This window comes from Lagopus muta, chromosome 4, assembly GCF_023343835.1.
Source record: "Lagopus muta isolate bLagMut1 chromosome 4, bLagMut1 primary, whole genome shotgun sequence".
Classification (NCBI taxonomy): Eukaryota; Metazoa; Chordata; class Aves; order Galliformes; family Phasianidae; genus Lagopus; species Lagopus muta.
In genome coordinates this window covers 13,446,177-13,471,024 of record NC_064436.1, presented here as the reverse complement: position 1 = coordinate 13,471,024, position 24,848 = coordinate 13,446,177, and the positions used below count along the sequence as shown (strand labels likewise).

At 36.2% G+C, this 24,848-nt stretch overlaps 1 protein-coding gene across 4 annotated transcripts in view; it reads right to left on the bottom strand.

The window, feature by feature from the left end:
• Positions 1-24,848, bottom strand: part of DCLK2 (doublecortin like kinase 2) — a 79,037-nt gene that overhangs the window by 31,180 nt on the left and 23,009 nt on the right. For 2 of the 4 annotated variants that reach the window (XR_007376573.1, XM_048942637.1), the window contains exons 3-6: positions 7,658-7,760; positions 5,737-5,838; positions 4,403-4,453; positions 1,965-2,059 (exon numbers count right to left, since the gene is read on the bottom strand). Coding sequence is in view for 2 of the 4 variants with exons in the window: in XM_048942637.1 (XP_048798594.1) it covers positions 1,965-2,059; positions 4,403-4,453; positions 5,737-5,838; positions 7,658-7,760 (351 nt within the window). In the remaining 2 variants the exon portion in view is untranslated. The remainder of the gene's footprint in view (positions 1-1,964; positions 2,060-4,402; positions 4,454-5,736; positions 5,839-7,657; positions 7,761-24,848) is intronic. The other 2 variants (XR_007376574.1, XM_048942638.1) reach the window with 1 other exon arrangement.

Here is a 24,848-nt window from a genome sequence, read left to right as displayed (position 1 = left end):
TGCAGTTCATGGTACCTTTAAATAAGCACAGAAAACCAGATTATTTGTCTGTGCAGTGATGCAGTTGTAGCAACGAGGAATTCTTCAATAATAGAGCGCACAGTAATCTCAAAATACAGAAATTGGTCTGTGCTTTCCTGCTGTTTTTGTCATTGGATTTGCCAAGATCAATCTTAGAGTAATAGCAGTGGGTTTCTTAAAATAATCTTGTTTTGCATTAAAAATGCTTCTCTGTTACTGTTTTTATGTTGATATTTGCCACTGAAACTGTCATTAATACTAGAACACAACCAGGAAATTGCACAGTGTTCTTGATCCTTTTGGAAATTATCCTGAGATTCACCCACTAATTTTTCCTATCTTTAGTCTCAGGAACACAGCTGGAGCAGATACATCTCAATGGGATAAAATAAGGCATACTCACTACTTCAGTGACACTTCAGGTCTGAGATGATTCGTTTATAGTTGCTGGGTTTTTTTGGTTATATAGGAATGACTTGACGGGAAGACTCATTAATATCTAGCATCAATTAAACTCCTAGATGAAAAGGTACAGCAGTCTACTTCTTTGAAATTGACAGTGAAGGGAAAACAGGACACATCCACTTCACAGAGAAACGCTTGAAAAACTAACAGAATTCTCTCTTTCTTAATGGAGCTTTATTCTATTGAACACCGTATGGAGAGAAAAAAAAAAAAGCCTAATTATCCAGTTTCTAAACTTGTAATTTCAGTAACGAGCATTTGTTAAGTATTGCACTGAGCAGCTGAGAGCCTCATGTCCACTAATTTTGGCATTCTTTACCATAAATTTATACAAGAGCTGTCAAGACGAATTTACAATTTTCAATATCTGAACTATTGCAGCTCTTGAAAGTGCTTTATAAACAAAGATCAGTGTATGTTGCTTTGGACAAAAAGCAGCTATGGAATGGTACAGCTCATCAATATGAATTGTCTCAATGAGCCAAACATTAAAATATATTGAAATTTAACATGGAAATCAAAGTCTTTTCTCAAGTATCTGGAGAAAAGATTACTCTTCACAAAACAAAGACGTGGTAACAATTAGCATGTCAAAAAAACAGATCTAAATACTATTCAAATCACTTTCTTTAGCCAGACCCTTAATTCAGACAACAGTTCTCCACAGAATTTTGCAGCCTCTTCACAACTGTTGTGCTCACCAAAGGGAGCTATTACTTGATCAGAATAATCAGACAGAAAACCATGTAGTCTGCTTCCACAAAAGCTGCAATTCATGATTCCATAAGAAAATTCTCCTTGAAAGGAGAGCTGCACAAATGCAGCAGTATGATTCTCTGCTGTGTGCTCCAGACCATTCCTTTTATTTTACCAAGTAAAAGGCTCCAGGCAGCCTCTAAGAACTATAAATGTTGCCATTCTTTCATACAAGAGGCAGAGAATTCTCTTGGTGCAACACAGAGAAAAGTCTGCCAGATTTCGGGCAGCTCTCAAAGGAATCCCTCTCATGCTCTGGCAGGAGATTGCATTAAGTAGTGAAATTCTGTGCCACAGGTGAAGGAAGGGTGCTTCAGATGAAATTTTGAGCAGTGCTGCAGGATGATAAACTATTTTGAAGAGGATACTACATTAATATATGCTAAGGGGATATAAATTACTCCGAGAATTTATGCCATCTACAAAACAGTGCAAAAACTGAAGGATAAATTGGTGTATTCAAACCACTGTCAACATCTTCAGATTTCCTTAAGCTCAGTTCACCACCCTGCAAAGATGGTGACAAGACACAAAGATTGCGAGATGAAATACAGAAGTCGTACATCAACTCCCTCTTGCACTCTAACCTTGACTTTAACCTCATACTTGCAAGGCTGCTCCATAGAATTATAACCTTTTTTTAAAAAAAAACTATTATTCAGTGTTACTGGAATACACCAATTAATAAGAGAATAGAGTATTTTTATGGATCTGATACTTACCTTGAGTCCACGAAAGCTGCCTGGGCTTGTTGGTGAAGAACTGGAGGACTTTGTAGATTTTGGAGTGGATAATTGACTGCTTGGTGTTCCATTAACTGCCAAAAATAATACAAGCAAACAAATGGAAGATGATTAAAAACAAGCAAACAAACCCACCTAACTAGCTCTAAAACGTAATATCTCTTTCTGACTAGATATCACTCAAATCTGTACATAAAGATCAAAACAGATTCGTCATCAATTAGGAATAAATTATGTGATCACATGCCACAAAATTATTCACCCAAAACTCATGTGGCTATATATGGGTTTAAGAGAATACACAAATATCACATTGCTCTTTCAGAATTTTAAAAAGTCAACTCTGTACTTTGCAAGTGTGAAAGCTTTTATAATAGACATAATCTCTTTACATTCCAGAATTTACTGTGATATTGCACAACAAAATATAGGGAGAGGAAGTTTTCATAAGCAGAAACACAAGGCTGTCTTTTTCTCCCTTTTGTATCAATACAGTACTTTTCAGGTATAACATTCTGCAGAACACAATTTTTGATGGTTTGTTGGTTGTGGGTTTTTTTGCTGTTTTTGAGTGTAATCTAAATACGTTTTTTTCAGCTTCAGCAGTCTACCTGTTAGTAGACCAGGCTGACTGCACTGCAACTTGCAGAAATTCTTGTTCTTCACAACTGTGCCTCTCATGTGTGATGTTAAGGTACAAATATTTAGCTATAGAATAAGTCTGTCTCGAAATCTTTTAAATCGATTCCCAAACCAGTTACAGGACTAAGAATTTATTTTTTTCTGCAAAAGATATTTAGTATTTCAACATAGTTTTGAGTTTGACTTTAGCAAGGGTTGCACACAAGCAATAGACAAGTAACTTCAGCTTAAGTGCATTTTTAAAGAAGTAAAAGGAATTTAGAAGCATATGTCCCTCGTGCAGATCTGTAAATATGCTGCTTTTCATCATTTTGTTTTACATAAACTTCTTTGAACTGAGCATGTCAGCACCTTGTTGTTTTGAAAGGAATTTGCAAGTATGAAGATGAGAAGGGCTAGTAAATGCTGTTAGAAGTAGTTCCCAGCTGTAAAGTACATGAACAAAAAAAGACCAACTATTACTACAGAAGAAAAACAATTTTGTTTCTTCACAAATTCTTTTTTATGAAACTCATAGATAAGACAGTCTTTCCTGAACATAACCACTGAAGCCTACACCATAAGTCATCTCCGTCTCTAAGTCACTATCACCCTTTTAAGCAATGGCAGAACCACTAATCTGTACCTGAGAGTTTGGCTAGTTAACAATCTTCCCTCTTTTAAGGAAGAATGTCCCACCATACACTCACAGTATTCCAGCTCTGTGCTTGCTGGACAAGTGTGGTGGCACTCTGAGCCAGGAGTGTGATTAAATGACCTCCTGAGGTTCCTTCCAACTATTTTCCTTCTGTTGTTATACAATACGTAGCACACTCTGCCAAGGATCTGAAAGGGATGTCTGGAGATCACAGAATCACAGAATTGTAGGGGTGGGAAGGGACCTCTAGAGATTGAGTCCGATCCCCCTGCAGACAGCAGTACTTTTTTTTTTTTTTTTTTTTTTTTAAACTTGGAAAACAGAAGCAATCTGTATTTATTTTTAGCACTTAGCTTGTTTGCTGAATTGATTTGCTGATTATTTCATGTATATGCAAAACTTGCAATCTTAAGTATTTTCTAAGTGTAAGTACTTCTGAGTTTTCTTTCTACACCGAAAAAGCAGCTTGAACATAAAGAAAAAAAATCTACTCTGTTTTTCCTTAACTAGTACACGTTAAGTGACAATTTACTGTAGTGGAATGCTGAATACTGTAAAACCTGTGAATACCTTTAAAATTGTAAAGGTAAAAGTCAACACTTTTAATATGGTCCAAAGTCACAACTTCTTTGCTAATGAAAGCATAAATTACTTGAAAGAGATCTAGTGTTTCAGAGCAATACCAGCAAAATTTTCACTTGGAACTGAAGGTTGAAAGAGGTTTCTTGTCATTCCAGCCTTGGTTCTAAAACACCAAAAGAAAAAAAGAAGAGCAAGAGGCTGCAAATAAAAAGGTGTGGTACACGTTTCTGCACCTCTCTTGTCAGCGCCTCTCTTGTTTTTTTTCCACTACCTGAACATTTCTATTCTGCTTCTCAGAATGCTTTTCTGCTTGTAGTAAGTTTAATTTAACATTAACAATGGTAGCAGATGTCCAGCAAACAACTATAAAGCGTCATTTAGATTATCTCAGTCAAAGACCTACTTTTCACAAGAATAATGGATGCATTATGGGTCTGGCTCAGTAAATGCAAAATGTGCATTTCAATCTTAAAAATACTCACAGATGCAGAGGAAAGTGGAAACGGAGAGGAAGGAGACACACTAGTGATATACAGCCATAACAGTAATGGCTCACCTGGGGATTTTGCTGAAGAATGAGCACTGGAGTAGTGGCCACCCTTCTTAACTGTACTCATATATTTGACACAAAGGAAAAAGACATTAAGGAGAAAAGTTATTAAACAGCTCTGAACATGCATGAAAGAAAGAAGGGGAAAAAAAAAAAGATAACATTACATGAGAAAAAAAGACAAGTAAATAGAAGGATAAACAGCAGACACTTTGGATAAATTTTCAGATTAAGCTAACCAATGGAAGTGTCCAAGGAGAAATAAATTAGGAAATGGCAGTGCTGATTTCTAAATACTTTGCCTAAAACTCACTACTGATAATGAATATATTCTATATATGTCCTGTGCAATCTGACTGCAGTTAACAGGATTGTATGAAATACAGGCCATTCCTGAAACTCACCATTTGAGGCTTTCCAGTTAAATATATCAACTTTGCAAACAGAAGATAAATATTCCACTTCTAAAGATCTCACAGACATAAAATGACTTTAACCAGCATCTATTAAGCAATAAATATTGATATGGATGTGAGAATTTGGAACATATTGTAGTTTTGAATACAGGCACAGGAGCTTACACACATATAATTACAACTGAAACAGAGCACTGTATATTTACATATTCAGTGGTTTGATTTCAGGACTACTTCTTCAGGTCTGAGAGAAAGAAATCAATTGAGTTTTATTTTATTTAAAAATTAAATGCAAAACTAGAATAGGAAAAACAAGATTCTCCTTTCTATTTATTTGTATAAAACACTCAGTGTTTGGAACAGATGGGATTCAGTCACGCTTCCGTCAAATACACAACATGAACCTTACTTTGAAATTATACAGAGTACAAGAAAAAAAAATCTCTGTTAATGAGTAATTATATTCCAGAATAGCTCCGAAACTTGCTTCAAATAACAAAATCCTGTATTTTGACATTATTTGGTTTACATAGGAAAAAGCTTCTGAATTCAAAACACTTAAGGCTATAGTCTATGAACATCAATTCAACCACATAGCCATCCTATAGTTAAGTTTTCAAGCAAATCAACTGCTATGCTGAAAGCATATCCCAGGTAAACTATTGGCACAAATTATTCCAATCTTCTCAAAATTGAACTTTTTGTGCCTGTTAATTAATAAATAGAAACAACATTTCTTCTCAGGACTCAAAAATAAATGTGTGTTTTATTATAAACTAGTACTAAACCTATGTGAGAAACAGGTAAAACATTTTTATCAGGAAAGAAAGCATACCAGTTGTATTTCACAAAGAGCCAATAGCTTTTTCAACCCCTTAAGCAACTGCTTGAGTGTATTTTATGTGCTCATCCTAGAAGTTGTACCTGATGCAGGTGATTTGCTTCGACGTGAAGGTCCTGGACTTTTGGACCCTGAATACCTCATGCCAGATGATCGGGAGTAAGACGATTTCATAACACGGCATTCTGCAAACCAAGCAGGTGGAATTTCAAACACAATCCAGTGTACCAGCTTTCTGCAAACCCTGCAGTTGCTGTTTATTATCCAGAAAAAAACATCAGTATTTTCCCGATACGCTTGCCAAGCCGAATGAAGCAATCTCAGGACTTAACCCACACATCATAAAAAATTTTTTGAGCCAAATGCTTTATGTAACATTCCACATGTCATATTCAAAGTCTTGAACTTGGATTATGATCATTATTCAAGTTTGTACCTATGCGCGGCCAAATGATTGAAGTCAGTCAATGACAATGTTCCTCTGATAGTTCAGTAAATTCTGTGTGCTGAAATGGCAACTTCATGTAGGGTAAATGCACAGCAAGCTTATGTTACCTTCTTTTGCAGGAAACTGATGTTGTGAACAATTTTTGAAGAGGTGAAAAATGCCTATTGCTTCCAAAATGCTGAGACAACAGATTACTGTAATTTACCATCAACTATATATCATGAAATAAAGGACAACCCAAATAGGAAAGGAGTAAATAATCATACATGTATTGACATTTTTGAAAAATTTAAATTCCTACAGTTAGCATCTATTGCAAATCTCTCCCCAACTAATCATATCGTTTTCCTTCTTAATTTTGTCCCTGTTATTCATCACTGTAATGGCAATGCCATGACTATTCTATCAAGTCATCATCAAAAATGATACATAGAGCTGTATGCCTCAGCCATGATCCACTCTGTACTGAAATTGCTTTTATCTATTTATCTATTAAGTCCTCCAAAAGTATTATACAAAGCAAGGCCCATTGATGGTGAAGAGACCAAGCGAGAAAGAAACCTTCTGTTTCTAGTTTCTCAGTAAGGAAATCAGCGTGGTTAGTCTGCACATGTTAGTATGGGAAAAGCAAACTTTTAACCAAGGGTATTTGTATTTTTGTCCAGACTAGAATTTGCAGTGTGAGATAATACGGTCATGTTCTCTTATGGCTGCACAAGAATACAATTGGACCTCAGCTAGTTTAAAACTATGTAAAAATTACCATTTATTTGAATCAACATACTCAGGTAGTTCTAGAAGAGCAGCATGCTGGCAATAACAGTAGAATGGGAGAGAGCTGAATTTGCCAACGCATTCAGGTGTATAAAACACTGTGGTTAGGCATATAACTATATTGCTTAATATAATAGAAGATTTTGTAATCAAATTAGATTGTTTATAACAATTAGAAAAAACAGCATAAATACACAATCCAAAGTGAACCTCAAATAATCTGATGATTCTTGCCAGGGCAATTATTGTTACCCACAAAACTTTCACAATATAAACAAGCACAACATTTGGTCTACAGCACTCAAGAATGAAATATGAATTGTTTATCGGGACAATCTGAGACATGAAATTAGCAGTTATATGTATAAGATTTTTCAAAACTCACATGAAGACAATAACATGGAGACCATCTTGTAGTCCACAGTTGTCAAAAGAAAATGTTTGTAACTGGCTTTAGAAACACTAGAAATGTAAGTGAACCTTTTAAAATGCAATTTTAGAAATTACACTTATATTAGAAATTTAAGTGAAATTTTTAAATTGCTGTTTTTCAGGCAAGTTTAAGGACAGGATTTGTTTCCTAAGAAAACAGATCATGTTTGTTGGTGGATTTTAACTGACGTACAGAAAATAGATGCTGGGTTGGGAAAAATGCTTTAAGTGATATGGAAATATATTCCAACACATATTTTCCTACATCATATAGCTCTTGAGGATTGAACAGAGGTTAGGAAAGACCTCAATGAATTTGTTTCTAGTGGGTTCAGGAAAAGCGGTCTTACCACTGTGATCCAAAACGAAGTCATCCTGAGCATACCGGTATTTTTCAGGTCCACATGCAATGAAGACATCATCATCTCCAAAGAAGTCCTGCAAGCATGTCACCTTAATGGCAAAACATATAGGGTAAAATAAACAAATGTAGCATTTTCAAATGGTAAATCTTCCGTTAGTCAGCAACTCTTATTAAGTTTGTGTACTCCTTTTTACTCTTATGTTCTTCTATAATAACAGTCGTAGTTCTCAAGTACTTTAGCTATTCCTCATGTGAAGGAACACTCACAGTCAAGAATGTAAATACTTACTGCCCCTTACCTCCAAGACGTGCTCCTCTTGTACTTCTTCTACCTGTACTTTTGCCTATATGTGCATGGTAATGGCTTTGCAGCTAGAAACCCTACTGTTAAGTAGCATTAAAGCTTCTGGTACTAATGGCTTGTGAGGAAACTGTTCAAATTTTTGCTTCTATAATATTTTTCTTAATGCTCTAATGTATTTAATTTTCATCTTTAAATGTCACATCAAACCAAACCACTACCTGTCCCTTTTCTTGAAAGGTATTCCAGAAAAAAACAAAATACAGAGTTCCTTCCATGCCCTTCACAGCTCATTCTGTTTTTAACTGTTAAAGTACTATTGTTACAATCTATTTCAAGAAAGATGAGGCTTTAAAAAGGACAAATGCTTTAGACTTTCTTTAAAGAGACAAAACTAAAGATCATGGAAAAAATAAGAACAAAAAAGCAACTAAGCCTCAAGAAATCATTTTGTGTAGGAGTAAATATCTAATTTAGAACAAATTAAAACCAATAATGCCACAAAATAAATCTCACTGAACTGCTTTTAATTCACTCTAAGAAAAAAAAAAAAAAAAAGAAGATTACAGGTAGCAAGATAATTCTTAAAACTAATCTGATCAGCATTTTCCTGTGTAATTGCTTTACAGCCTCTTCCACTCCCAACCTTCCCCACCCCTTCTCTATTATTTTTAACATTCTTTTTTGACACTGCATACCCTGAATGAGATTTGGGAATAAAAAACAGGCAGAAGCTAGGAAAGGTGGAACTATTTGGTAAAACCATTTAATTAACCAGGTAAAACAAATAATTGTTTCTAGGGAAATGGGTATTCCTCCTTTCCAGCTACCTGTCAGCACCATTTGCATATTTTACCCAGGGTGATAATGGCAAATACTGGCATATCTGGAGGGAGGGCTTGCTGCTGCTTGCAGCAGGCAGCACTCAGAATACCAATGACCCTGTGTGCTCGGCAATAAGAGACCAGACAGCCAGAAGCAGCACAGTTGTCATGGCAGCTCACCCAGAGCAGCAGCAGGTGCCCCTCCAGTACCGTCCTCATGCTGTGCCACTTGCAGTATCGAGTATTTCTTTCACTGTGTTAGGGAGACAAAGGATTCCAGCCACTAACAAAATCCTTTTATTTTTGTCCTACCGTCTTGACAACAATCTAGTCACACTGCCTGGAGACATTTTAAGCTGCACTTGAAATTGCTACCAAAGAGGCAGTAACAACTTGATTCAAAAGGCTGTACAAATTTCAGAGTCTTGCTAACATGCTAACATCCCCTCTACTTAATAACCCTCTCTATTAATAACTGAACATTGCCATTTCCAGAGATTTCAGATTTTTTTCTTTCTTTTGCCAGAAGCCTCACCACTGAAGCAAAAGCAAGCTTTAGGAAAAAAGAAGACCAAATATCCTTCCCACCTGCAAGGAGTAGGAGGGCAGAGAACTCAACAGCCAATTCAAACCCCACCACTATAAGAAAAGCTATGAGAAAGCGTTCAGAACAGTCATCCAGGATGCACCACTGCAAAGAGAAAGAAGCTCTCTGTGAAGCACAAGCTCACATCTCAAGTCCCAAAGTGGGGGCCGTTCCTACAGGCTGTACACCCATCTCTTGTTTGCTTGTGCCTCTAGTGCCATTGTAGTGCTGTTTTGAGCTGGTTACATTTAAATGCTGTACTAAAATGAATCTGGTTCTAATATGAAGCTTCTTCCTGACTCCTTAACACATCCAGAGTAATATCCAAGCTGTAAGCTGGAGTGGACAGAATGATGTGTCTTATGTCAGATTGTGAGAAGCAATGGCTGGCAACCAGAGTGGAAGGCCTAGCCAACTATACTGCTCTTGACGTAGCAAAACTGGATGTAAAGCATAATGGTATTTGACCTCTTCATCCACAGACTATGACAATGCTGTTTTTACTTTATTCGTGCCAAATAACAGCGCAACAGCTCACAAAGAGAAGATATCCTTAAGGTATCCAGTCGTCTCAAATGCAGTTATGTTGAATGGAAAGAAATTTACACGCTGAAGTGAATAGTATTGTGTTCCTTAATTATTACCTGGGGGTTTTAACTAGTTTCATGTTCTAGTACAAACAAATTCAAGCGTTTAGCACATACACTTGTGATGTAACTTTGAAATACAGATAATACAATTAGTGACAAATTAAAAAAAACACCACACAGCAGATCAGTATCAACACCTTTCAGCCAAGAGTTCACTGAATAAATTGTTATTTATTCCAGCTGCACAGCTATGTTTCATCCTAAACATAGAATGATGAGCTGTAAAGAGAAATGGACTGATTCAATTTAGCATGGCTGATTCAATTTAAATAACAGCAACAGGACTGTTCAGTTTAAGTCTGCAGAACCACACCCTGTGTCTGGGGAAATCTGCTCGGGATAACAAAATCCCCATATCAGACGGAAATTGAACTACAACATCCAAACTGAAAAAGATAGACAAGATTATTTTCATTTCTTTTTAAACAATAAAGAAAAAAAAATTATATTTACTGACTTCAGGAAAACAGGATATGGTATAAATATTTGAAAAAGGAAGTGCATAAAATACAAGGCAAAAGAAAAACTAAGAGAAACGAAATGCCAAGTAAAGCTGGATTTGTGGATGTGTTTTTCAGCTCAGCAGTAGTGACAAGCATTAAAGGCTGAAGCTCTTAAAAAAATGCAATGTGTTGTTTCATTTTTTGTTTGTTTGTTTTTCCCGCCATGAATTGCTACCAAAAAACATAATAACATATTAAATGTCACTGTGACAGAACTAGATATAACCTCCAGGCTATTACCTTCAGTCTGACAGGTCTCCAGTTCTCTCCCAAGAAATGCTACTCATCTTTGACTGGACCAGATCACAGCTTGCTGTCCTGACAGTTTTGCCCTTTGCAACTTTTTTTTCTGAGTAAGCAAAAGTAAAATATTTGTCTATTTTACCAGACAGGCTAGCTTTGTAATCATCATTTTTGTTTCCCTTTTTTCAAACAAAGTTAGCATTGCTGAGGTTCAAGGGTTTGTCCATGTCCTAAAGAGCAAAGTACAAGGAAAGCAGTCCTACAGAAATAGGGGAGTTGGCCATTTTCTATTTCAGATCCATCACCAGCAAGGGCAGACTTAACTTTGAAAAGGAAGAGCTTCCTCTGAGCATCCTCCGAAACTCAAAGAGGAAGGTAAAAAGGGCAGTCCCACCCCTTCCTACTGAGTACTGTGATTTTAACACAGATTTTCTTACCTTGGAACTTCCTCTGTGTCTCTGCACTGCCTCAGAGCAATTTGACCAAGCCAAAAGAGATGGATGTGTTTAACCATTATTCTTAACTACTTACTAAATCATCAGTGTCCTTCACTACTCAAACTGAGACCAGAACAAAAGAGGTTCAGCACTAGCTTAAGGCAGCTATTTGCCTGTTTATACTGAAACACATTTCCTGACAGGTCTTCAGTAAACTGTGAGGGAGCAGCCAAACCAGTAGCCAGGACACATCCTGGAAGACACATACAAAGATAAGTCATAAACCAGTGAATCCTTGATATACCCTTCTTAAAAAAAAAAAACCACTGGAATTGCCAGTACTGTTTTTAATTATCAACATGTTCACTTGGCAGAAATTACAGTGTCAAGGGCAGCCACGCTAAGTGAATTAGAAACAGGTGAAAAATAAATTGTGCAAGAGCCAGACAAGCATGGAAGCCCACATTAGAGTACACAGGAATAGCAACAAAAACACTGCTAGACTAAATATGTGGTAAATTTGGAATCTAAGGTAGAATAATAAAATTCTTGCTGGTATAGAGAAGAAGCACTTGCCATCTTTGAGGCTTAACTAGGTCAAGTTGCACAGAAAGAATGCAAAACTAACAGCTGTTACAAAATGAAAAAGTTCATTACCTGATTTGTTACACGTCTGTGCATGTTGGTGACTTTGAAACCAGCAAATTTACTTTGCAATTCAAAGACTTTCCTTTATAATATTCTCCTATATTTCTGAACAAAATAAAGAATATTTTTTAAAATGTTTTACTTTTATCAATTATTTAGATACTCTAACACCATCCTAACAATCTCAGTTAACCAGTTTGTGAAACATCTCCTTTCTCTCTATGGATGAATGAAGTAGTATCCCCTCACTAAGCTGCTGTACATTTCCATAAAGCTATATGTTACAGTCTGATTTCTAGGCTAGAACAAGATATTGTCTGATTAACTTTTCTTTCATGAAGTTCAATAGACAGCTAGAAAATAATTAAGTTTCTTGAATATACATGTATATTTAAAAAATAACATTGTAAATATTGAAAGACAGCTTGTTACTCTATTCAGGAAAAATAGGGGGAAAAAAATTGAAAAAAAACCTGTAAGAAAAGAAGAATAATGCTCCTAGGCCAACTTTCTAAATGACTATTTAATCATGGACTGTGACACATTTTTAGAGTCATAATCAGAAAATGAACCTTCTTTCACAGATATCCTGTGATGAGGAACAGCAGTGAAAATGAAGGAGACAAAATCCTTCTGTCCTACAGGGAATCTGAAGAGTAAGAAAGAAAACAAATGTTAAGTATTTGCCTGCTGCCTTGTAAATGGAAAAAGTTTGGCAGTAAGCCCAGGAAACGCCTAATACAGTATGACAATGCAGAAAGACTGCATAAACAGACTGGTCAGGGCACCAGAACTCATGCAGCTATGTGGAACAGATGACAGAATACAGCACATACCACATTTTAGTTTAATTTTAAATATAAACAGGTTTTTGCATCTATTTTTCAATTTCTCTAGAGTTGAATTCAGAAAACGAATACATGTGGAAATGGGAGATTGCAGTTGGGTGCATTTCAAACAGACAGATCAACTTCTCTGCAAAGGAAATGACTGCCAGAAAAATAAGCTCTAGAAATATGCACAATATGTGTGCTCCTATCACGTATCTTTCAGTACTGTAGAACTTTTTGGCAAGGCCCACTCACCGGTTGTCCAAACAGAAGGCCTGACCTCTTTCTGCAAAACAGTATTTCAAATGTTGCACTAATTATGTGCAGCTATTTAGATATAGGAACAATTACAGTAGAGAGGGACTAAAATTCTGTACATTTTGAATAGTTTTCACTCACACCATACAAAACATGTCATCATTCTCTGTAACAAAAAATATCCTGGAGCAACCTTTCTCTTAGTATTATCCAGTACTTGAAAAAGGAGTTGATTGTTTCTGTGTATTATGTGATGGTGAAGTTCAAAACCCCACTTCTCAATTCAAAGAGTAACACAAACAAAACCATACTAAACTTGGAAATAATTGGAAACTGGAAGCAGAATTAACTAATGTTAAACTCATGACTGTAATCCAGTCTGTCTGAAGAAGAAAACACAGCATTTTCAGTCAACAGAATTATATCTTTGCCCACAGAGGCATTAATCACAGCAGTTCAAATAAGTCAGCATAACAGATTCTTTCCTTTAGTGGCACAACTGGGAAGACTAATGCGGAACCAAAAATAGCACCTGACTTCATACAGCTAACCTTCCATCTTAGTTCCGAGTAGCTAGTCTAAAAATAAAAGCCACTTGTATTAAGAAAGAATTTTAAAAGAAAAAGCAGACCTAAGACCAGACAGCTGGCTTAGTTTAGTAAAATATGGATTCAATGAAACAAATGCAGTTAAATTATAAGCTATGTTGTTTTTTCCACAGTACCAGCTCCTCTGCAGTACTGAAGAAGTCAGTAGTGCCCTTAGCGAGAATCACCTTACTTGACAAAGATGGAATTCACATACTACGTATTACAGAGGATTTGGAAGAATGAAATTCACTTCCGCTCCTTTGACTTTTTAGATGAGAAGAGCTGCTGGGACACACAGCTATGATCTGCTACAATCCTAAACTTCCACTGTTTGTGAGCAGACCTTGTCTTCAGGTCCCAAAATCAACCGAAGTGAAACTCCACATTTTACTTTGCGTGGAACTGAGTGGGAGCTGCTCTGGCTGCAACACCTCTCTGGCATTTCTCAAGATGTTCCTATTACAGCTGCCAACATGTGGAATTAATCAAGGTTCAGCTCAGTCTGCCTGAATCTGAGCCATAGTTCTATATGACTTTGCTCTTTGCTCTGTTCTGGTTTAAAGAGGCTGATGTCAAGCTGCTCTGTTTGGCTCAAAAAGCACCTGTAGCACCTGTTGCTGCAAATGATGGAAACACCTAAGTGTAGCACATAAGATTTGGATATCCTCAGATTGCAGGTTTTTTTCATTACTTTTACAAAGATTAATTTGCAGAACAAAAAAAACCTTCAAACTTCCCTCGTTTTCCTTTCTCCACGAAAACAAAACAACGTCCTAACCAAGACTAAGCAGACATAAGATGATTTCATAAAGAGCTGAAAAGTATATTTGCAATAGCTTTTCAATTTATTCCATAACTAGATAAAAATTGTACTGAGGTTGGAGATGGTGGTATTTTGTTATATTTCTGGGAAATTATACCAGTCTAAAGTATAAGGCTGAAACATGCTTGGTGTTTGAAAAGGAATTCAAAGACATAAATAATATCCATATAAGCATACTTTATGTTTCTGAAAAATAATGTCTTTAAATAATCTAAAACAAAATCAAGGTTACTAAATAAAAGACAAACTTATTTCACAAATAGGATTGATGATCAGATGTTTTTTTCTCACTCAGATTTCTCCTTAGAGAAAGAATTAACAGGATTCTATACAGCATTACCATGGTATCCCCGTGCACACTTAAAATAATCCATAAACTAGTTAAATAAATACTAAGATACAGGTGCACTAATTTATCCATACAGACAGAGGTGTACACAACATTGATAAACGTTACATTCCAATGATGACTCAGAAGAAAGCATCACTCACAGCTTTCCCTTCCCTCTTTCTGCTTCCTTAAACATCTTAAACATCAGAAGTAATGGAAATGTGTAGTGTGAGCAGTTATCAGTCTGAGGAAAGAAATGGAAAAATTTCAAAAAGCTCTATCTGTGTGCCTATAAAGATCTATTCGTTTCACTGGTATTTCACCCGAAACAAACATTTGCTTTCCAGAAATACAAATCTACATGCAATTTCTAAATGTGATTCTGCTCAAATCCAAGGTAGCACTGCTCTAGCATAAAGCTTTGCATAAGCCAAAATATAAGCATTCTGGGTCACACCACCAGCAACGGAGACCGAGCTGCTGCCAGTTCACTGCTGTTCATATTTCAGCCAACTTAAAGTCATCCTGCAATTGCACCTCTTCTCTATAAAATGATCCTTCTGGGACTGAAACGTAGTGTAAGTTCACACCTGCTCCACGCAGAAGGGAGGTATGTAGTACAAGACCAGTGCACAGCTTGCATTTGAGTATGCAACTGCACAGAAATGCACACCATACAGTAGAGTCACCTTGCAGTACCTTGGTATAAAAGGAGCATAGGCTGTCTCAAAATCACAAACACACTTTGCAACTAGCAGCAGTGCCAGGAAGTGCTACTTAGCAGCCCATCAGGAGCAGACACTGTGTCAGTAACACTGTGGCAAGACTGTCATTACCACCTATTTCCTATTGCACATACACATGGCACTAATACCATTCCTACAGTTTTCTGTAGTCAGGTCAAGATTTTTTTCCTTTTATCTCCAAAAGATAAGCAGGGTCCTAATTTAAGAAGCATATAATATGATTAATCTATTTGCTTTCTGCTAACTTTCATTACATGCATGGTTCAACTTATCAGTTGTCTGATCTGAAAAAAGCATTAAAAAAATGAATTTTCTCTTTTGACTAATATTTAGCAAAAAAAAATTGTCATTCTCTTCTTCCTCTGGCAGTGAGCATCCGATGCTCTGCAAAAGCAGAAATGCTTCTTCAGTGATGATTTCTGACATTCCCTTCAAATGCTGAAATAGCACCACAGTCCTGAAATAATACAGACTGTAAAAGCGGCAAGCAGGAATTTCACAAAGACGTGTCGGAATACTATCCCTGAATCTCACATATTAGATATGTGTGATACATATTACTGTAGATTCACTTTATACTCATTCTCCTCCTGCAGTTTCTCCCATTGAATTTCTGTATGCACTGGAGTTTCGGTCTGAATTTCAACCACTCCTACACTCGTTTAAGAAGTATTAGCCTTAACCCATTTAGTTGCTATTGCAGGAGTATAGTTCTGCCACTGCTCCTTCACTATGAGGTTACTGCTGTCCTTGTTTCTTCTCTCAAGGTCTAAAGCTTTCATAGATATTCACCAGTGCTTAAAGAGCTTCCTAAGCAGCTTCTGGGAACATATGTTGTTTTTACTAGCTCTGGGTAGAGTTTCACTGCGTGTGCCAATCAGGTCTCTGTGGGGCCCTGTCAGTGATCGACTGATTTAGTATTCAGAATTAGAACGCAAGCCCAGCTACTTTTGGCAAATTCACTGCAGGAGTCCTAATTCTTATCTACATGAACATATCTGATCATAGTTAATTGATTTTACTTACTCTGACATTTTCTGTACTGGTACATTAAAATGGGCTGGCAGATACCTGTCTGACTTGCAAAGCCTTCCCAAAGAAGCAACTCTCATAGAAGCTGCCTTAAGGAAGATATCTACCAACATGGTTTGTATTGATACAAGCAGTCTTATTTGCCATTAACAAGTCCTTTTTAATTTAATTGCAAGAGGAGGATCTCAAGAACAAGAGGCAACCTGTCTCATTTATTCCCAAAATAAAGGCACAATTCTAAAAGTTTTCTAGAAAGCAAATATGGATCAGTGAAGTGATCTTTTTTCTTTCTTTTATTTCCTTGAGACTCCAGAACTATTTCTGGTGGAGATGCAGACACCTGATGAGTGATTTTAAAGTGATCACATATTATTTTACTATTCCTAGTTAGTTTTGTACAGACCATCTGCTTCCCACGAACACCATGCTGAAAATGCTGATTCAGGTACTATATGGAAAAGCCAACTGCAGCTTTCCAGAAATCCATGGTTCACACTGCATCTGCTAAGTATTCCATGCATGCTTTCCTGCCAGGCTTTTTTTTTTTTTTTGGTTGTTGAAAGGGGACTGTAGCAGTATTTATTTGCTCTAAAACTCTCTTCTTACTAGCCTAAACAATCCTTTGAAATTCAAACAATTTTCAATTCAAAACAACTCTTTGTGTAATTATTATACAAATATTTACATTCCATACATGACGGTTACATAATGGTGCCTTTAAAGGGGTGAGAACTATTAATAAACTCACAATAACTCAGTCATCCTGAAATCTGGTTACATGCTAGTAGTGAAAGGAGCTTTCTCCAAAGATCTGTACTGAAGTCTAAAACTAATTTTTATTATTTTATTTTTTCTATTTAAGATCCAAATTAAACAAAACGTGACAGCTCAAAGTCTGCAAGTGTGCAGTTTTCAGGTTTTCTGGACTTGTGCTGAATTTTCCCAATTCAGTATCTATCAGTATAGATATTCCTGAAGGTCTAGCTGGAGGATAGTCTGAAAGACATAGTACAAAGTGCCTGCAGTACAGAAATCGAGTTCAGGAAAATTTCTCAGTCTCCTGGAAAGACTCTTTTCTCTCCTTTGGATCAATTATTTGTAATTATTTGAAGTACTCTAAAAACATTAGGCTAAGAAAAAAATAATAATTAAAAAAAAACCTAACACCTTAAAATTCACAGCTGAAATGCAGTCTCCCCCTCATTTCACATACTATGCTTTACTTTCCTTAGGTAGTGTTACCTGAAGCTTAAGTTTACAGAAATACTCCAGAAAACTTCAAGGATTGCCCTGTGCATCAATAACTAAGTACTGCAAGAAGTACACAAAGGGAAGTGTCATGGTTTGATGTTTTTTTTTGTTATCGGTACTCCACATCATAGCATCATGAAGCACACTGGGAGTTAAAGAGTTCTGGGTACCTGTCCCAGAAGAGAAGAACTACATACTCCAGGGGACTTTGCGTTCAGAGAGGAGATAAAACCCCTGGCAAGGTCATGAAACCTCTGCTTTTCCCTTGGCAGCATGAGAGCTCCACAGATTGTCTCACCTCAGCAAGGCCTTTGGCTTTCAGATACTCTTTAGCTTCAATTCTATATTATATATTCTATAATACAATATTTTATATTGTATTATATTGTATTATAGTAGGCTATCTTGCATTCCAATATCATATTTGGTAAATTAGTTTGTTTCTCCTCAGATCATTGCCGCTGTTTCGCTTTTAGGCCCATCTCTCTACCCTTTTTCCCCTTTTTTCCCTTGTTTCTCTTTTCCAGGGTGCAGATCCGTGGTTCCCTCCACCCTGCTAGTCACGGAACTGGGCCGAACCAGCCCATAAACCACTGACAGGAAGTAACATGGCAATAATAAAAAGGAAGCAATATTTAAGAATAACATAATTAAAATTACACTACTGAAAATACATATATGTTTCAACCATCTGCAAGTTTGTGTTAGAGATGGGAGTGAAAGTTTAAAACATCTTTATATAGAGATGAGGTACTTTTTTACCTTCCCTTGCGTACACTGACACTAGTGTACTAAGTGATGCTTAAAGAAGGGGGGGGGGGGGGGGGGGGGGGGGGAACACCTTTAGACCAAAATCATTTGAGCTATTTCCAAGATACCACAATAGTAGAAAAAATAAAAATAAAAATAAAAATAAAAATAAAAATAAAAATAAACATAAACCAGAACTAAATCCCATCTTTAAGGTGATGGAGAAGGGTCACAGTGAACAAGAGGAAGGTAGACAGCCCATTTATGCTAAGAAGTGAGGTAGCATTAGCAATCTGCAACCAGAGCTTTTAAAAAAGCTGTTTCAAAAATGTTCAAAAATGACTGGTTTGTCTAACGCTGCCTAACCTTCTGCTTATTCCCAGTAACAATGCAGCTGGAGATGGCCCAGATGCTACCAAGAACTTCAAGCTTATCTAGGCATAAGTGCTGGTATTTTTGGAAATGAATGTTCTCAGAGATGAAATTCTGATGTGAGAATTCAGTCTTTAAAATAGCTGGATATGTATGTCCATGAATGTTGAGATTTTAAGTACAGCTTAATATATAAGATCTAGCAGCCAGATTTAACCATCAAAGAATCTACTGCAGTTGGATGTTAGAAGTTAAGAATCTGCTTAATTTATACTTCCTATTAAAGAATGCATTATATTTTAGTTGCTTTGAGGGTACAGATTCATAGAAGATTTTTAAATGTGTTTTACAAAATAGACAAACTCAAGTATATGTATATGACAAAGAACATAATTTATATAGGTCACTTCTATCACTAAATCCTAAATATTCAATTTCACATAAAACCCACACTTTCTATTACAGTAAATGATTATTAAAACTGAGCTTTTATAGAATAAGACAAAACTATAACTTGTTTCCTGACAGCTGAGGATAGTTTATAGATGAGGATCTGTCACAAATATCTAGGAATCATAAATTCATTATCTAGCTCTTTGTTAAAAGTATTTTTATGTAGGCTAGCTAGGCTAAAAATGATTCACAGTATGAGAGTGGACGAATCATTTAAAACATTTTGAGAATAATTATATATGGATAAATAAAACATAAGGAAAAAAAGGTCATGACAAGCATCTGAGTTCAGATTCACTCCTAGCAAAGTCAGTTTACACAGGAGAAATTAATATCTCACTGCACACCTGCTTTGGCTTTTTTAGTTCAATTCTAAGTCATTTTGAACTCCACAGAGCACCTTTTTCCTTTAAGCAAACAAGGAAATGTTTCAGTTCTTACCAAGTGTACCACTGTCCTTACAAGGATTCTTTGTAGAGATTGAATGTGAAAATATTGGACTCCAGCTTCCCGTCCCTGCTTTCCTGATATTTACAGCAACAAAGACTGTAAGCTCAATAGCTGCTGTTACCAGGAAACATGCCAACAGCTAGTGGCTTTTGAGACAAAATGGAAACATAGTGACTAATACTTGGGAAAAGCTTTGGGAAAAGACTCCAGTTGAGGGGAAGATCCACTTTCAAACTCTATTGTGAAATCAAGTCTGAGGCATATTTTTCCTGTAATGTAGATGTGATTTCAAGATATTCTCATCAATACACTCTGCTATAAATGAAGGGGAATAAAAGAATGCTATAAACAAAGGAGAAAAAAAATACTAAAAGATTTTGAAGTTATTAAAAATATGTGCTCCACGCTTGAGAGCTGTAGAGAAACAAAAAATCACGTCTAATAGAGATATCCAAAGCTCATTCTCAAGAGTTTGTTCATTGTCCTGTAAATATAACTCACTGTTCCTTGAGTACTTGTGTCCAAACGCTTGAGAGAAAACAAAGTGTGTATGCTTCTTCTTTTCCTTTGCTTACCAGTTGACAATTTTAATTATAATTTTATCTTTTGTAACTAGGAGAGTTGGTAGAAAATAGTTTGTATGTGACAGCATCATCCTACATACAATGATAATATGGATTTCTCTTTCCTTCTCTTAAAAGAGATGATTTTGAAAAACAAAATGCTATGCAAACATCTAGGGAAATCCCTGGTGACAGAACTAATTTAATGAAAGCTGGTTTTAGTACTGATGTTACTGGTAGTTTTTATAATTTATTATTATTATTATTAGTGAGGAATCCTTATTTGAAGCAGATGGATAAACTGAAATCTTCCATTTCAGACATATGTTTAAGCACTACTGGGCTTGCTCTCACCTCCCAAGAGATGAAGAAGGGTCATCTAGGATGTTACACAGGAATTTATCCCTCAGTGTAAGCAGGAAATAAGAATCTCAGAAGCTGGATTACTAGTAGCTTTGGAGCCCTACTCTTCATTCTTGAAGCCTACTGTGTTTTAAGTTGATAAAAATGACTGCAGGTTTTTTTCTACCATTAATGCCTCAGCAGTGTAGTTTTCCGTAGCTCAACATTATTTAATGTAAGGACTGTATTAAATTAAAGTGGACTAGGAGAACTAGAACAAATTGAGTGTGTTTGGACAACACTGTGCTCTGGCTGTTCTCTCTGCAATCAGAGGTAGCTCTGTAAAATTACTGAAGGCTATGAGTCCATTTTTTATTTCAGTAATGAGTACAGGAGTGAAAAATGAAAAAAAAAAAAACAACCCTAATAGTTCAAATGTTCAATTCAATTTTAAAATACACAGGGATAAAACTGAATGATAAATTCATAAAGTAGATCACTGTTCTACTTGTACTCATTAGAAAACTATATTCAATAAATTAGGTCACCACTGAAAGGTTTAAGTGTCTGTGATCTGGCCTTATTGATTCTGTTTGGCTAATCATATCTTCATAGCTTTATGACAAGAGGTGCTTTATTTCATTTTTTTTTTTTTTTTTTTTTGTTTTGTTTTGTTTCTACTAAGGACTTAGAAAAAGACTTCTTGAAATTTCCAGATAAGATTAAGAAAGGTGCTATAGTAATCAGTTTTAGAAGTACAGAATGCATCAGTGCTTCTGATAATTTTGTTTCTGTCTTTTGATTTGCATTGTTACAAATTGGCTTTAGGTAGGTCTTTTAATTTCCATTAGTAGATGTGTAGTGTCAATCATTCTCATCACTCAAGTCATGAGATTTACTTTGGAAATTGCAGCTAAGCACCTATAATTCACAAGAAACAGTACTAAACACCCTTATTCACTCATTTATAATAACGCCATTCTAAATTTTGTATATTCAGTAACAAGCAGATGGAAAAAGAGAAGTTGCTTGGATATTGTAGCAGGAATGCTAAATCACAGCCTGAAACAGTGATCAAGTACCTGGTAGGAAGGCAGGGCCAACCTATGGGTGCTCAGGTGGATGCAATGTACCTGAGTGAGTAGAAGGGGTGGAGCCAGGATGCACCCCTTCCCAGACCTTATTTAATGGTTGGCAGTAGAGGTGGAGATCTTTTGGTGCTGATCCTTGTGCACCTGAGACCTTCTAAAGGTAAGCAGTTTTTTTCTTTCCTTTGTTTTTGTGTCCTTGGCTGCTGCATTTGGGCTTGTTGCTGATTTGTAATAATCCAAGACTTTACCACCCTGCTGTTATTGCTGTACTTTCCATCACATTATAGCATTACAGAAATAAATACTGAGGTATTTTTTTTAAATTAAATATTTCAGAAGGTAAACATAAGAAAAAATATGTGGAAAAGGCACGTATTCTGTAATAACTAAAAAAAACATATTCATGCATTTTATAAAAAGCACCAACAAATCTCTAGCAAAGCCATCTGGTTAAAATAGGAAATGAAACCCTCTCAGATCCAAAAAACTTCCCTACACCACCTTTGTATCCAAGACTGCACCATTTCCCTGGGTGATTTTTTTTTCTAATAGTGCATGACAGGAGACTGCGATGAGGTTCTCATTTCTCAAACAATTAAGAGCAACTCCTTTTAGTAGTCTTCAGGGGCTAAAAAAAACAAGCTGTCTGTTTATTCCAGCAGTGTTTTTCATGTTGAAACTGCATGGATTTTCTTTTGTTTCCATGTGAAAGCAAAGGGAAATGAATACTGAACTGTAGTAATACTTCATGAATCAGATTTCATCAGCTGTTCATTATCTTACTGTTAGAATTCCCCTGCTTACAGTACTGATTTTACTGCATTATGCTGTAAGGAATACAAAGTATAATTAAGTTTTCAAGTATCCATTTACACAAATATTACAAATATGCTTCTGTATTTACACAATGTATCAGAGCTTTCATGGGCGTCAGCCAGGGACAGATACATTTGCCTGCATAAGCCCTAGAGCTCCAGGGACACTTGATTGTAGCAAGAAGCTTCTTAGCACTGTGCTTCTTCCTACACTCATCAAGTACCAAGCCAAATGTGGTATGAGGATATTATTTTGTTACTCCTGAGGCATGTCAGGTACAGCCTTTGTTCAGAAAGCTAGAGCCTCAACCAGTTTCTAGGATTGTTTTGGAGAAGTCTATCTGTAGCAGAAATGCTGAGTCAAGGCCTGAAGCAATGATTGAGCACCTGCTGGAAGAAGGGGCCAACCCAGGGGTTCTGTGATTCTGTGTCCTAGGCGGTTGTTTGGGCTTATCCTCACTTGCTGCAACTTAGGGCTTGGCTACCCTGCTGTTACTGGTGTGCTTTCCATTGTGCTACAGTGTTACACCATCTAAAGTTATGTGCCAATGTAGGGGGCAAGAATTTCATCAATGCTCTTGAACACTCTTTCTCTGTAATACACAAAGTCACAAAATGATTGGTAAGCAGTCTTCAGTCTGTTACCTGTGCTGAGGGTGGATTTGTGGCAAGGAGTATAAATGATAAAGACATAGTGGGCATTCTATGGGAACATTCTGGACATGAAGCATACTAGATAACCAATTCCAACTGGGAATTCTCAGCCAGGATGTCCCTTCTGGTTCTAGAGCTGAACTGGCTGTACATTTATTACAGTTATTACCAGGTGTAATGTGAGAGCATGTAACATGAAAACTGCCCCAGATTCTGGGAAGCTCTAGTAGCCAAATATTCAGAATACTTATTTATAACACAGTTTGTTAGAAGCATGATATAGAGATGAAAAATAAAAATATAAAAAATAGAATATTAGAAAATTAATTTAATAGTACAGCTAATGCAAAAAAGTTATATGGTCATGATATGTCAATTTCATGAAGGGAGATACCCAACCACTTAATCACATATCCTTCATTAAAGTCAGTCTTCATTACCACAGAAAAAAATTTTTGAAATTTAGTAGTGAAGCAAATATGTCAGAAGAAAAACTCTAACTTAATACAAGCTTTCTCATACTAATACATGGTTTCAAGCACTCATAAAAAGAGAGAATGAAGAGGAAATTAAGAAAAAAGAAAAAAATAAATTGTTTCTCTACTAACCTCACAGAAATCTGATAGGTATCACCACATATACATGGTATATTTGGATTCTCTTCACAACAGAAGCTTAATAATTCCTGCCTCAAATAGCATTATATACTTGCATGAATAAGTATGTCTTTACATAGCTAATAGAAAGTAGTTGCATTATCAGGAAGTCTGCAACAAGACATGGACCACCTCCAGGTCTGCAAGCTATACAGGCAAAAGCTAGATGTCATTGGATGTCTCTCCATACAAGCATGTAGGCATATTTGAAGTGTCTGCAATAATCCCTTGCAAAATATGTGGAGAACAGAAGTTCTTAAGTAAGGCCCCACTTCATATTTATCTATGTTTAAATTTTGTTCAGATGAATTCTTATTTAAATCAACCAGACCCTTGACTTCTTTAAAAGAGAAGCTGCAAGTTCTCAGATGGCACCTTCATAAATTAATTCCAAGGAGGATTCTGGCTCTCCATTTTTTTGTTGTTTATTTATCCTGCCTGTATTTCAACTTCATCTGGAACTAAATTCCTTCACAGAAAATAGTAGATGAGTTGGAGGTTAGAGATCAGACAGACAAAACTAAGAAATGCCAACCCTGACTACAGTCCTAACTATTCCTATAGATCGCAAGTTGTTTATATTCTTAGTTTTCATCTGAAAAATTTTAGTATAAAAGTTTCCCATAACTGCAGAGTCCCTGTACCATATATCAGTAACTAAAACATCAATATGAGCCAAATAAGCATTTAAGAATGCAACATAAATGTCATGCTTCCATAACAGAAGATGACTGTGGTTGACTTCGTGTCAGAGGCGCTATGAGAATGCCGAACTTCACTGTCAGAGAAAGATGCTGTCATCCTTTACAAAGCTTACAAATTCCAATCTGCATATAGGGGCATTAATGGAAAGCTCTCTTATTTAAGAAGTTGGCCAGTACTGCTTCAACAGTACGTTTCCTCCCATCTTCAGATTACTGCACTTCAAGTTTCACTGCAAATCAATAGGGAAATAATATTTCAAACATTCAAGATAAC